This window comes from Phocoena sinus, chromosome 3 (assembly GCF_008692025.1).
Source record: "Phocoena sinus isolate mPhoSin1 chromosome 3, mPhoSin1.pri, whole genome shotgun sequence".
Lineage (NCBI taxonomy): Eukaryota > Metazoa > Chordata > Mammalia > Artiodactyla > Phocoenidae > Phocoena > Phocoena sinus.
In genome coordinates, this window is record NC_045765.1 from 12,862,847 (window position 1) to 12,877,447 (window position 14,601).

The 14,601-nt window shown below is 56.2% G+C and overlaps 1 protein-coding gene across 4 annotated transcripts in view; it reads right to left on the reverse strand.

Annotated features, from left to right (window-relative positions):
- Window positions 1-400: 400 nt before the first annotated feature.
- SIN3B (SIN3 transcription regulator family member B) overlaps window positions 401-14,601 on the reverse strand; it is a 37,520-nt gene continuing 23,319 nt past the window's right edge. For all 4 annotated transcript variants that reach the window (XM_032626064.1, XM_032626067.1, XM_032626065.1 and 1 more), the window contains 11 exons: window positions 12,454-12,661; window positions 11,049-11,165; window positions 9,725-9,963; window positions 8,804-8,987; window positions 7,458-8,061; window positions 7,100-7,269; window positions 4,463-4,636; window positions 4,082-4,174; window positions 2,844-2,938; window positions 2,432-2,636; window positions 401-2,331 (listed from right to left, as the gene is read on the reverse strand). In XM_032626064.1, coding sequence (XP_032481955.1) covers window positions 2,101-2,331; window positions 2,432-2,636; window positions 2,844-2,938; window positions 4,082-4,174; window positions 4,463-4,636; window positions 7,100-7,269; window positions 7,458-8,061; window positions 8,804-8,987; window positions 9,725-9,963; window positions 11,049-11,165; window positions 12,454-12,661 — 2,320 coding nt within the window. In that variant the 3' untranslated portion in view covers window positions 401-2,100. The remainder of the gene's footprint in view (window positions 2,332-2,431; window positions 2,637-2,843; window positions 2,939-4,081; window positions 4,175-4,462; window positions 4,637-7,099; window positions 7,270-7,457; window positions 8,062-8,803; window positions 8,988-9,724; window positions 9,964-11,048; window positions 11,166-12,453; window positions 12,662-14,601) is intronic.

Sequence of the window (14,601 nt, forward strand, 5' to 3'; positions counted from 1 at the left end):
AAAATGTTTTATTGTTCTTTCTGTATTATTTGTATGAAAAGTATTATAGACCTAGTACAGTACAGTACCATATAGCCGATGGTGTTAGTTGGGTACCTAGGCTAACTTCGTTGCAACAAATTGGACTTGGCGGATGCGCTCTCGGAACAGAACTTGCTTGTATGTAGGGGACTTATGTATTCTAGAAAACACCCTGGAGGCGGGGCCATGCCCCGGGGGAAACAGGACCCTGTTGCGCAGCCACAGGGAAGCCACGGGTGGGGGGGGGTGTCCCCACATGGGGTTTGAGGACTCCCAGGCGCACCTGTGCAGACACTCCCTGCGGTCAGACCAACTCCCCTGGCAGTGAGAGGTCACCCCCAGATTTGCTCACAGGAAATGACTGACTGAACCTCACAGCTTTAGATCAATATTTAATTTTTAGCTTTAATGTGCAAATAAATAGAAAAGGAAAACTACATTCAAAACAGCTGCAAAGGAAGTACAAGCCCCAGAACAGAAATTCTTCAAAAACAGAAGAGATGCTCCCTAGAAGCATGCAGGATGGGGGGCTTGGTGGGGTATGGCCCGCACCCCAGGCCCAGGCAGAGGCACAGGAGGGGCTGCGGGCTCCCGAGGAGGACGGCTGCCGGGAGGGTCTGGTTCAGGAATTCTGATAAGTTTCCTTCTTATAAAACAAGGATGCGTACAAAGTGCATGGATTACACGTGAGAAAACACGGGTGAGGAGACACCCAGGTGGGACAGGTTGGCCTTGGAATCGCCCAGGCCTGGAGTCACAGGCTTTGCAAACCTCGAGTTCCACAGGTAAACTTCTAGAACCACGTCTCCAATTCCCAGAACCTTGGGTGTTTGGCACAGCTCAGCTGCAGGAAGGCAAGGGCTGCGGCTGGCAGGGGCAGCTGCACAGGGGTTCTTCCAGGCCCACGGGTCAGTGGAGCCCACTCGCTGATGGTGTCAGGGGCCCGGCCAGAGCTTCTCATGGTGCAGGAAGTTCAAAAAGCTGGTTCCTAGCCCGAACTGCTTGGCATTCTTGGCACAGAAGAAGCTTTTCCCCTCACACCATACCCGCCCCGGGGGGTGGCTGCCGGAATGGAGGCGTTGGGGTGGATATGCAGAAGTCCACGAAGAGGGCTGTCACCCCCAGAGAGGCCGTGGGACTTGGCCGTTGTAGAACTTACAACCACTAAGAGAGCATAAAGGAATAAATATGTGTGCATATATATACTTCTAGAATGTCCATCTTAGGTACACAACCGCACCCCAGGGCCCTCCCAGGGTGGGACCACTCGAGCTCAGCGGGTGCGGCAGGGCAGGCCAGGCCCCCTCCCCTCACGTGCCCAGAGTCCAGCTGTCGGATCAACATGGGGTTTGAGTCTCTTTTTTTCCAGAGCAGGGTCTTCTGGCCAGTTCTGGTGCCGCCTGCCCACTCTGTCTGGATGTCAAAGCAGGATCCCAACAGTCTGGCTGAAAGGGCTCTTCTCACTTTCGAAGTGAGTGAGGACCCCAGGCAGGCACCCGCTGGGCCAAGCTGATGCCCGAACTGTCAGATGCAGGCTGTTGCCCAGCTTGGGAAATGTTTCTAGAAGCCTGGGAAGGACATGCTTTTCAAGCAGGTCCACCTGGGCCCGACTCCTCCGACGTCACGGACCCTCAAACGCTGACCCCTCCTGAACGTGAGCCCTCGCGTGGCTCTCCACCCACTTTCACCATACGCAGGAAAGGACCAGCGGTGCCCAAGCCTGGGGATTTGGCATGTGTGACGGGAGTAGCCCAGCAGGCATGTGAACGCACTCACTTGTGCCTTGAGCGGTGCACTGCTTCTCCCCCTTCCAGTGGGGACTGAGCCCCTAGAGTTCAAGTGTGGGGAGTGCTTTACGTCTGGCACAGGACGGGCCCAAAGGAAGCGGGGAAGCCAAGAGGGATGGCAGCGTGGGGCCGAGAGCCGACACAACCCGCCCTTCTCTGGAGCTCACAGCCGATAGCAGCAAGGCTGGGGGACGCTCTGCTCCCCTCACACTGTTCATGAAAACGCCCGATGGACACACAGGCCGAGGAAGCAACTGCACTAAGTGCGGGTCGTGGTGCCCGTGTGGGAGTGTCAGGGCGAGGCCGGGCGGCGGCTGTACTGCACTCGGTAGCGGGTCACCGGCAGCCCGTGCACATGAGCCGTCTCGCAGAGCGTCTTGCAGGGCACCATGTCCTCGTCCTCCTCGCCCATCAGCCAGTCCTGCACCAGGCTGGCTGCCTCCACCGGCACGTTGTCCTCCAGCCAGCGGCTGTGCCACTCCTCGAAGTGCTGGTGGTGGCGCAGCAGGACCAGGGGCTGCACCTGCAGGGGGCGGGGGAAGAGAAGAATCAGGATGGCCCAGGCACCCCAGACAGCTGTGGGCTGGCCCCCAGGTTCCCGGGACGTGGGCAGGGAGGGGCACCTGCTTGGCCCGGCCGAGCGTCCCACGGCGGTACATGTAGTCCTCGGAGTTCACGATGAACATCATCTTGTGGGTGCTGAGTTTGAAGCGGCAGTCCACGTTGCAGGCGCTCTCTACCCCGACCAGCCGCTTCCAGGAGCTCTTGGCCTCACCCCGCAGCGCGCGCACCTGCTCACACTGCCACCTGCGGAACTTCTTGAGGTTCCTGGGGGCGAGGAGGATTTGCAGACTAGAAGGTCCTCGTGGCCCAGCAACACTGGGAAGATGCCTGACCTCCCAGGGTTGGAGAAACGCAATCGGAAGCAATGAAAACCACCACCCAAACCCTTTGATCCCGTGAAAACTAATAAAACCCCGTCACGCTGGGTGCTGGCAATGGTGGGAGAGGCCCCCGGGCCCAAAGTCCTCTCACCTCTGCAGGAACACAGGCTTCAGGAGGAAGCCCTCGGTGGGCGAGCTGGACGCACCCTCGGTCCCCACGTACTGCTCCACGTACCGAGCCAGGTGCTTGGGGGACAGAGGGAGACGCAGCCCAGGTCATCAGAGGCTCCCGGGGACTTTGTCCCCACCCCTCCCGAAGCACTAGGATAACAGCTATCGAGGACCCTGAACTGTGATAGAGACCAGCAGACTGCAGCTCCCGATAAAGGGCTCAGCTGGAGTGGGACATGCACAGCCAGGCCACTATTCAGATGATTTACGGCATTTCGTCCTTAAGTGGATAAATCCCTGCTGTGTAACGACTTTCCCGTATCCATCACGTGATAAGTTCACGTGGAACAGGAGGCCCCTGACACGGAGGAGAGCGGGCTCTGGGGGATGGGTGGGCAGGAACAGACATCAGGACACAGACAGCAGGTAGGAAGAGGGAGAGCACCGGCAGGAGTTGCGGCTGAGTAAAGGGGGGGCCCGGAGCGGTCACCAGGTCCAGGGCAGACATGGCCTGCAGCGTCCGAGGGATCCTTCAACTGCTCACCACCCTGTTAAAGCACGAGGCTCCTCCAGACTCAAGCTTAACAACAGCACATTTGCTGAACTTCTGGAAGGGACCGGGTGTGCAGGCCCCTACCCTCCCTTGTTTTGGAGTGTTTCCAGCGAAGGGCGCTGTGAAGGGAGCCCCCGAGGCTGCGGTGGGTGGCGCCCCAGCTCTGTGAAGGCGGCTTGGGCTTCTGGGCCCTGCTCCCTGGCGTGCGGGCACCAAGCGGAATGTGCACCTCAACGTGTGGGCCAGGTGGGTTTTCTCCTGGTGGTCAGGGGGCACCCAGAGCTCTGAGCTTCATGCACAGGTAGCGCGGCGGCCACATGCCGCGGGGTCTGAGTGACTGGGCTGGCCATGGGCGGATGGCACGGTGTCGGCAGCAGGTGGCAGGAGCCGGGGTTTCGGGGGAAGCCGGCCTGGCTCCCACACGGCCTTCTGGCCCTGGGACACACCCCTGGCTCCTGAGAGGCCACCGGCAACTCCCACCTCCTGATGCGTTTCCAAGGAGAGCATTCAGCCTGCACAGAGGCTTCTCTGGTGGACGTTTTGCGGCCTGTGCTCGGCCAGCATGTGCATGGGCTCCCGTGGTGGGAGCCCCACGATGCCACCTGTGGCTGCCCCTGGCCCCCATGGTGTGTCCAAGGCACAGAGCACAGGGCTGCGGTCCTCACCTGCACCTCTAGTGGGTCCTCTGTCTGGGCTTCCTCGGTGTCCAGGAGCTCAATGGTCATGATCACCTGCCCTTTGCGCTGGAGGAACATCACCTGGGGAAGGAGGGGGACAAACAGCCTGAAGCCACGAGAACAGCCCAGGCCGGCAGAGGATGAGGTCGAAAGGTCATCAATGATCCCTCTTCACCAGCCTCCAAGCCCCCTCCTTCCTTGAGGGACCACGTGCCGGGCTCCCACCTCACAGGCCCTGTGGTGCCCTCCGGGGCCGGGGCCTGCGTCCAGAGGCCCAGCGAAAGCAGCACACGGTACTGGGCTCCTGTCGTGGGTGCCCGCCGTGCTCCCCACAGCCTCGTGTGGGGCTCAGCGTGGCTGGCCTCTCACCTTAAAGCAGTTCTCGTCAGCCATGCACCGCTCGGCCTTCCACTGATAGCTGGTCTCCCTGGCGGCGCGGACACAGCGGGAGGACAGGTTCCCGCCGGCAGCACCCCGCTTCTTCTCGTTCAGGTAGAGCTCCACCACCTTCAGACAGACATCGTCGCTCACGAGGTGGTGCAGCTGCCGGGGAGGGAGGGCCGGTGGGTGCCTGGCGTGTGCCCGCCAGGAGGGCTGAGGCACAGCCACCACTCCCACCTCCTGCTGGAGCCCCTACCTCACCCAGAGACGGTGTGGCAAAGTCCACGGGATGGGGGTGAAGACCAGCGTCCAACGGGCTGTGCAGGGCGACCTCCATGCCGGATGCAGACCAGAGCAAACTAGACCAGACTAAACCAGACCAGACTGGGGCAGACCAGGCCAGACTAAATCAGAGCAAACTAGCAAACCGGACCAGACCAAAAGCGAGACCAAACTAGACCAAACCAGACAAGAGCAAACCCGAGCCAACCAGAGCAGACCAGCAAACCCTGCCTGGGTGTGAGAAACGCACAGAAAAGATGCAAACGGAAGTGTGCCAAAATGGGGAGGGTAATCATAAAAGCAGTGATTGTCTTCCGCCAGTGTTCAGTCATAAACACAAGTGACTCCTTTAACACCTATAAGCATACTTAAAACCTTTAGGCCTAGGATGAGACGAGGACTGGAAAAGGCCGAGGCCGGCGTGAGTCGGCCCCTCTGCGCGTGAGCTGTGGCCCAGACAGGCTACTGCAGACTTAGGGCCGCAGGCTCCGCTCTGTGCCCCGCAGCTGAGTGCACACAGTGACGCGTGGACACACATGGGTCTCACATGGTGCCTGACGTCCAGCACATTCCCAATCAACGTTAGCTGCTGTTACTGAAAATAAGAAATGCTACTTTAAAAAGTAAACAAATACAAGGAAGTAAAGAGTGTGGATACGACGCTGCAGGTTACAGGTGTTGCGTGGAGGGGCCCTGTGAGCCTCATGTGGGGGTCCTGCCTTCACTATGGCTCCAACTAAACGGCTCCATTTTTATTGCTTCTTTTATCTTTTAAAACAGGTTTTACAGGAGACATTTGTGGAGAGAAGGAGTTTTGTTTTTAAAAAAAGGCATGAGTCAAAGTATATATGGTCCAATCCTCCCGGTGCTACAGATGGGGCCGCCTTCCCGAGAGCTGTGGCCTGTTGGGAGCCGACTCGCTCGGTCCAGGAGAGATGAGAGAGCCCTCCCCGCCCCGGCCCCCCGGGGCAGGACCAGAGTGGGCCAAGAATCTGGAAGCTTCCCCCCAAGGCTGGCTGTGTCTGCCTGCACCCCACCCAGGGGAGCAGAGGTCATGCATACATACGGCCCACAGGGGATGCAAAGCACTGCTCCAAGGGCCCAAATGGGACCTTGTCCCTGGAATCCTTCCCAGGTAGACGATGAAGGAGCTAACGGGCATCTCAACAGACAGGAATCTCAGAGAATCGCGCTGCCTGGACGTAGCCAGACGCTGAGTTTATGCAGCTTCAGAACCAGGGACTCTACCCCAGTGTCAGAAATCAGCAGCGGGTGCCCGTGAGTGGGGGGGTGGCTGGAGGGGACACGGGTGGGGTGTCCATCTGTGAAGACCCACCGAGCTGCACACTGAGGAGTCGGCACTTTTCTGTATGTGTTTTACTTCAATAAGAAATTTGTAAAACCTGGAAGGAATTGCCATTTTTAAAATGTTTCTAGTAACTGTACCTGGGTGGCAGAGTAATGACATTATTCCTTCCTCTGCTTCTTTTCCACTTTACGATGAACAGCCTCACTTGACAACCAGGAAATGAAAGTCAAGTTGAACAACAACTCGAGTGGTCACCAAGCAGCACCCACGTCCCGGGACCGCACCCGACTCGTCTGGGGCTTTGCTGTTTATATACTTATGACCAATTTCCTCTTGTTGACATTCAGCTGTGGGTGACGCTGATGCACGTCACGGATATTCCCCCGCCAGGAAAAGTGGGCCACAGTTTCTTTACATGTTGCCAAACAACCCTCATGAAAGGTTTTTCAACAGGGGCTCAGACGTATCCTCGCACACGCACATCCACAGCAGCACTGGTCGCCACCACCAAAAGGTGGAAACAACCCAAATGTCCATCAACGGATGAATGGAAGAACAAAATGTGGTCCCTCCACACAATGGAATGTTATTTGACCATAAAAGTGGGTGATATACTGACACACGCTACATTGTGGATGAACCTTATAAACGTTAGGCTGAGTGAAAGAAGCCAGACACAAAAGGCCACATAGTATGTGATTCTGTTTATGTGAAATACCCAGAACAGGCAAATCCAGAGAGGCAGAAGAGGGCTGGGAGAGGAGGGATGGGGAGTGACTGCTAATGGAGACAGGGTTTCTTTGGGGGAAGATGGAAATTAGAACTACTCAGAGATGATGGCTGCACAACACTGCAAATGTGCTAAACTCCACTGAAACGTTCACTTAAAACTGGCGAATATTACTTTACAAGAATTCTACCTTAATTGAAAAAAAAGGAAAGGTGCCAAGCACGGGATCAACCGCAGGCACAGGAGTGAAGGAAAGGGACTCGCAGGGAGGTGCTGCCCGCTTGCCTGCCCCACGCCTGCTCACCTGCCGGGCGATGCTCTGCACCAGCTTGTCCATGGTGAAGCCCACGTAGGCGTGGATGGTGAACATCTCGCGCAGGGTGTCCTCGTACTGCGTGGGGTCGATGCTGCCCTCCAGCAGGCTCCGCACCATGTCCAGGAAGGCCGGGTAGTATTCCTCCAGCTCCACCTCACCTGAGGGGGCGGCACCATGGTCACGGAGGGCCCGGCTCCCACGCGGCCACCACCAGGAAGGATCTGGAGTCACCGCCTCCCACTGCAGGTGGCCCGGGGCTCTGGGGCAGCTGCTCAGCTGGCCCGCCTCCCCTCCCGGATCTCAGAGGCAAGCCCCCACGCTGTCATCCCTGGGCCCAGGGGCTCACTTGGCTGCTTCAGCCGCAGCTCCATGGCGGGGTCGTTGCCCTTCTCCCGGCGGCCCTCGCAGAGCAGTTTCTCCCTTTCCTTCTCCGTCCGGTACTCCAGGAGCTGCTTCTGTGCCTGGCGGTAGATCTTCAGAAGCCTGGAGCACAGGGTCTGATGGAGGCGCAGGAAGAAATACCAGTTGTTGTTGGCAAAGAAGAGGCTGTAGACGTCGTCCAGGGGCTTGTGCTGCGGCGGCTGCTGCTCTGTGGCCGGCGCCTCGCCCGAGGCCTCCTTCTCCTCCGAGGCGCTGCTCTGCGGTCCGGGCGCTGGCTTCTTCCGGTCACCAGGGTCTGCACTCTGCCCCTGGGGGCTCCCCCGGCCCTCATCGGCGGAGTCCTCGGACGCGCCCAGGTCCAGCTGCTGGGAGAAGAAGAGGCTGGGCACGAACTGGTGCACCAGCTGGTGGATGGTGCCCTGGTCCTCCTTCTGGATGGCCGGCTGCCGCTTCACGTAGTAGCTGATGAGGGCGGCCGCGTCCTCCAGGATCTGCCGGTCCTCGTATACGAAGATGAGGTGCGGCTCGCTGGAGGGGGCGCTGCGGCCCTCCGAGTGCTGCTCCTGGTGCTGGGGAGACAGGGCGGCTGTTAGACGGGAAGCGACCCACTGGGAGAACTCCAAGTAGGGGGTCCAGGGCCATGGGGCTCTGAGGGCATCACAATGGCTGGGGGCCCAGCTGAGCTCTGGAACCAAGACGAGGCCGAACTCCCACTACCAAGGCCCGCAGCAGCACTCAGAGGCTGGGGGAAACGAGGCGAGCAGCACCCTGATTATTCGAGTCCAGCTGACCCAGGCTGCCTTGGGGGTGAGGAAGGCTCAGGGAGGACCACGGGCCTCTGCCCACCATCATTCATTCACAGACACTTGGCTAGACCCCGGAAGACCTGCAACAGCTTGCACTCCGGCCTGCACACCCGGTCCGTCACCACCCCGCAACGTTCCCTGCCTCTGTCCTTTCCCCGCTTGCCACGAGCCCTTCCATGGTCCTGCCATCACCCGGTGCTGGCACAAGCCTCCCACCTACTCGCTCCCGTTCACCAGCCCACGCCAACCACTCCTCTCACTGAGTCCAGAGCCACACAGAAGCACGGTCGGCCCTAGTCGCCCCTCTCTGCTGACAATGGCAGGGTGGCCTCAATCTGCCTCCTGGGCCAGCCCTATGCTGGGTGCTACAGAAACACCCAGCCTCACCCCTACGCAGCCCAGCGAGGGCAACGGAGGCACAGAGAGCTGGCCATCTGCTCGAGGCCAGGAGAGCCAGAGCTTGGGCCGGGCAGCCTGCCCCGACCCCGGCTGAGGAGGGCCTCACCTCATCATAGACACTCTCAATCTCATTGAGCAAGCTCTTGGAGCGAAGGGCCTTGGTGTCATTCTGCTTGAAGTTCACGGCCTGGTGGTCCAGGGACTTGAGGTACGCCTTCTCATACTGCTCCCGCCAGATCTTGTTGAAGCCCTGCTGGGCCTCCCGCCACTCCTCCTCTTTGGCCTTCAGCCTGCAGGGCCAGAGGGGCTTAGCATACGGACAGCCCGGGACACCCGCCCGAGTCACCCCTGTGCAGGGCCAGCCTGTCTTCCACCCACAGACCCACTGGACATGTTCCACACTCGGGACCGCCAGCTCCAGGCCTGTGCAGCGGGCTCTGTGCTGTATAAAGGAGGGAGGGGGTAACGGCCCCGTGGAACCCGCATAGCCAGTTTTAAGGTTTCTCAAACATCGCTGTCCTGGCCCACAGAACTGACTGCACTCTATGCAGCTGCTGGCTCGACCGCCGGGCTCCCTTGCTCAACTGTGAACCCCGCAATGGAAGCGACTGTGTCGGGCTCGTTTGGCTCTGTAGCCCCAGGGCTGGGTACAGCACCTGGCTGAGGGCAGCCATTTAACCAATACCTGTTCACTGGCACAGTGAGGGTCCCAAACATATGATTAAATAAAAGGCAAGCCGTGATATAGGATGGTCCCATTTGTGCTTTAAAATAGTTACTTTTCATGTTCAGGTTGAGATATGATTATGTGCATGGCAGAAAGTTCTAGGAGGACACAAACAACTGTTGACAGTTGTGCTTTCCTCTCGGGAATAGAATGGGGAGATGAAGCAAGACTGGAAAACACTGTAACCAACCAGACTGAGACCCCAGGGACCCCCTCACGATTACACCCGTGACAAACAGCACTAATGAGCTGCTGGGGGGCTCCCTGCAGCAGGCAGGGTGGTCAGAAGCATGAGGACACCTTTTCAGGACGACGGGGACAGCGGTGACAGGGTTCTTCTTGAGGCTCTCAATGATCTCCGGAGCCTTGTCGCCATAAATGCGGTGGATGGCGCGGCGCTGGATCACCTCCGACGTGCCCCCCAGACAGTCGTCCAGCCGGAACTTCTCCTGGTCTTCCGGCGCCATCCGGGAGAGCTTCTTCTGCACGCTTTCCAACACCCGGATCGTGGCCAGGTTGGTCTCCAGGACAACGTCTAACTATGGACAGGAAAGCAGAAAGGGGTCAGCTGTCGGGGCGTCAGTGGGGCCCTAGGGACGGGCCTGGGCTGGCAGAAGGGATGTGCAGAACTGAAGAGGGGACGATAGACATCAGGGTGTGGTGGCCCTGACGTGGGTCTGGGGGACTGGAGGGAGCACAGCTGGTTACGGGGATGTGGGGGCGGTCCAGACCTGGGCGATGATGGCATCACCTGGACCTCACCACTGGTAGACCCATCTGAGGAGGGGAATGGGTCCTAGGCTGACCCTTCCCACAGGCATCAAAAGCACGTTACACTCAGCAACGAAGAGGAAGGGACGCGTGGTACATACAGCCCCCGGGTGACTCCCCAGAACATGTGCTGGGGGTAGCCAATCCCCAAAAGTTATATACCATGTGACTGATTCCACTTAGGACAAAGTGAAGGAGGTGGAGGATAGGTTGATGGATGCTGGGAACTGGGGAGGGAGGTGGATGGGGATATAAAGGAACAGTGTGAGAGATCCTCCTGGTGGGGGAACTGTTCAATATCTTGGCTGTGGTGCTGGATACATGGACCCCCACCGGTGAGAGAACCGCACAGAGCTAAACACACATGCACACGCTTGTGCACAAGATACCCTGCCCCCCCCCGCGCCCCCCAAGAATACAAGTCCAACTAGGGAGACGTGAATAAGATCATGGCTGGGTCAATGTCCATATCCCGGCTCTGACACTGTGCCAGAGATTTACAAGCTGTTACCACTGGGGACCCGGATCACTCTGTGTTAATCTCGGTAAAAATTTGTATTAAAAAAAATTACTTAAGTGAACCTAATTTTAGTTAATGAACACACCACACACACACACACACACACACACACACACACACACACACACCCCAATGCCTAGCCAGCCTGGAGGCCAGCAAGGCAGAAAAGGGAGGCTTTCAGGAGCTGCCCCCTGCTGGAAAGTGCTGGAATCCCTGATACTCTAAAGGAGACGAGAGGGATCAAGGAGGATCAGGATACATCCCAGGGTGCAGAGGAGATGAACTGGGGAAAGCGAGGGTGGGGCCGTGGAGAAGGCGGGCCTGCACACACACCTCGAAACGCTCGTCCTCACAGCGGTGCAGCTGCTCCTCGTAGGGTGTCTTCTTGGAGCTGACGAAGGTGGAGTCCTCTGACCAGGAGGGGAAGGACACCCAGGTGTCGTTCAGTACCTGCACCAAGAGGAAATGCCGTGACCAGCGCGCCAGGCCCCCACTGCCAGAGTGGTTTACTGTGTTGTCCAGCGTAGAAGATACGAGGATAAGTAACAATACTGATTTTACAGGAAATTACCTTATCATACAAATAGTAAAATTACCTTTAAAGTGGTTTTAAGAGAAAACGTGGCTTTGATCAAGTGAACAAATCTTACTATCAATGCTTTGGGGTTGGCAAACTTTCTCTGTAAAGGGCCAGATAAATATTTTAGGTTTCGCAGGTCATTTGGTCTGTCAGGTCTACAGAGATACATCGCTTTACTGTGCTTCACAGATACTGCCTTTTTTTCTTTTTTAAACAATGTGAAGGTTTGCAGCAACCCTGCATCGAGCAAGCTCATCGGTGCCATTTTTCCAACAGCATTTGCTCACTTTGTGTCTCTGTGTCACACTTTGGTGATTCTCACAATATTTCAAGCTTTTTCATTATTATTACATTTGTTACAGGGATCTGTGATCAGTGACTCGCTGAAGGCTCAGATGATGGTTAGCTTATTTTAGCAATAAAATATTTTAAATTAAGGTACATACATTGTTTTGTTCAGACATAACACTACTGCGCACTTATCAGGCTACAGTACGTATAAACGTAACTTTTATATGCACTGGGAGACCAAAGAATTTGTGTGACTCGCTTTATTGCGATGTTTGCTTTACTGCAGTGCTCTGGAACCAAACCCACAATATCTCCAAGGCACGCCTGTACTCAACTCTGCTCTTGTCCTGGCAAAGCAGCCGCAGGCAGTATGTAAACAAATGGGCATGTCCGTGTGCCAATAAAACTTTACTTACAAACACAGGCAGTGGGCCGGATTTGGCTCATGGGCCATAGTCTGCTGACTCCCAGACTACATATCCTGGAATCCAGCAGGCACTCTTGAATTCTGGAAATGCAGTAAGCCTGTCTACTAACTCTGAAAAAGTGTTCAGTGGTCAAGCTAAACAGAAACATGCTGAGGGCAGTGAACCTGGAACAGAGCGGGCTCAAGGCAGAAATAAATCTCAGTCTAAATGACGGAGGAACAAGCCAAACCCTATGCTGGCGCCGTGTGCTCTGCGGCTTGCCAGAACCACCAGCAGGGTAAGAAACTGTCATCTCCACCCATGCATTTTGTTTTGGCACATCCCGGCACCATCCACCATTCACCATCGGGGGGATCAACACTCGGTCCTCCATGTGGAACACAGGAGGGGGTAAGGAGCATGCAGCACACAAGCTGACGTGAGCCCCGGGAAGCGCTACCTCCTTGCAGATGGCCGTCCTCCCGCTGCACTTGGGCTGCTGGTAGGTTTTGGGGAGCGCCCGGTAGCTGGATCCGATGCGCTTGCATGAGGCGTAGTCGATTTCCCGGCTTATTCCATCCCCGGATCTGTCACTCATGGGTGGGGCGAAGGACAGCTCTTTCACCCCCAGGAAGGACTTGAACTGTGCAAAGAGTTCTGGAAATTTCCTTCAGAAATAAAGACAAGTCGGAGGGAGGTGGGAGGGACAAATTAGGAGTTTGGGATTAGCAGATACACACTACTATATATAAAATAAACAACAAGGTCCTACTGTATAGCACAGGGAACTATATCTGGTATCTTATAATAACCTATAATAGAATAGAATCTGAGAAAGAATAAATATATATATCTGAATCCCTTTGCTGTACACCAAAAACGAACATGACATTGTAAATCAACTATACTTCAATTTTTTTTTGTAAAGTCTAAAAAAAAAAAAAAAGAAAGAAAGACAAATGGTAAGTAGCATCCCGAGGCCCTTCTGAGAATGATCTGGAGATGTTAAAATGGCTTCATGTTGATGCCGGCAGCTAAAGATGGTCAGGATCAACATCAGAGAGGAGGGGCGAGAGGCAGGACGAGCACCCAACATGTGTGGAGTTGCCGCGTGTGAATCTGCCCTCCAGCCCTCTGTCACCAACCAGGCCCCACCGCTTGCGGGAGGTCCTTGAACACGCCAAATAAAATGACCTGGACTGGCAGAAGCTGGGGTCAGCGATGTATGTTCCCTGACTGGAAGAGGCCGGGCATTAGGCCAAGGATCAGCAAACTAGTCAACCTCCCCACACCTGCCTGTAAACAGTCGGTCACATCTACTCCTTTAGTATTGCCTGTGGCTGCTTGCGCACAATGCCAGAAGCTGGTTAGCAGTGACCCTTGGCCCTTGACAGATAAAATCTGCTTCCCAGCTCCAGGGCCTTCCTCCCTCATGAGGAAGGCCCTCTCCCTAGACAAATTCTCATAATGTAATGGTCGTGCATGTCGATGGGAAGATTTTAACGCAACTGACCCCCAATGTCATCTGCATTAATGTTTAAATGAATATCAAATCCTACAGAAAGGGTGCAGATATTTTGACAGCTGGTGTGATGATCCTGCCATTACTAAGCCTGGCAGTCTCCCCTCATTAACTATGTGCCCCTAGGCGGCGTGCCTGTAAGGACACCCCCCCCCCCACCCCCCCCCCCCACCCCCCCCCCCCCCGCCAACTCAGCTCACAAGGAAAACCCGCAAGCCAACAGAAATGCAGGGAAGGAAGACATCAACAACATGGGTGTAGAGGATGCCTGAGGTTACAACAGGATAAACCACTCCAGCCCCAACTCCAGCCATGCTGTCACCAGGTGGCAGCTCTCTGGGCCACTGCACTCAGCTGCCCGTGGGTGTACAAACCCAGAAAGAAGCTTGCCCATGCAAACAGAGGCCTCATGGTGGGGAGGGGGGTGGGCGTGAACCCAGCGCAAGATGAGCGAGCAGAAGCCGCTTCATTTCTCCGCTTTGCTGCACACCCCCGTGGCCCTCTCCCCCGCCTGGAGTCTCTAACTGCTGCTCACATGTCGAAACGGGAATAGCTGACCCTGACCGAGCTCAGAGCACTGGATTCTGAGCTGCGCAGATGTACTTCGATGTGAGCGTGTCCAAATCCACGTAAAAAACCAGCCACGCTTTAGCCGAGACTGTGTGACGCCTGCCACCCTGCTCTGGGTGGTTTTTCGGAGCGTTAACAGATCTTTAGCAGCCCCAGAAAGTTAATCCAAGTGAAAAGGTCACCCTGATGTGTGTACACTCTTGGGACCACCAAGGAAGCACCTCCTGATGACCTTAACTCAACCTTTGAGTATCCCAGCCCAAGAGCATAATCTCAGCACGGATGACAGGGGGAAACTGGAGATAAACGTCCATTGCTGCAGACCCTGCTGAGAAAACCATGGTACATACACCGTGCAGTCGCTAAAAACGATAGGTTGGGTCTAAGAATTGCTGAGTTTAAAAAAGGAAAAAAAGAGAAGACCACAGCCCAGCCTGACAGCGTGATGCCATTCATGTGAAACTCAACAGCCACAATCAGATCCCGAGAGCAGACGATGAGCGAAGGGTGGGCTTC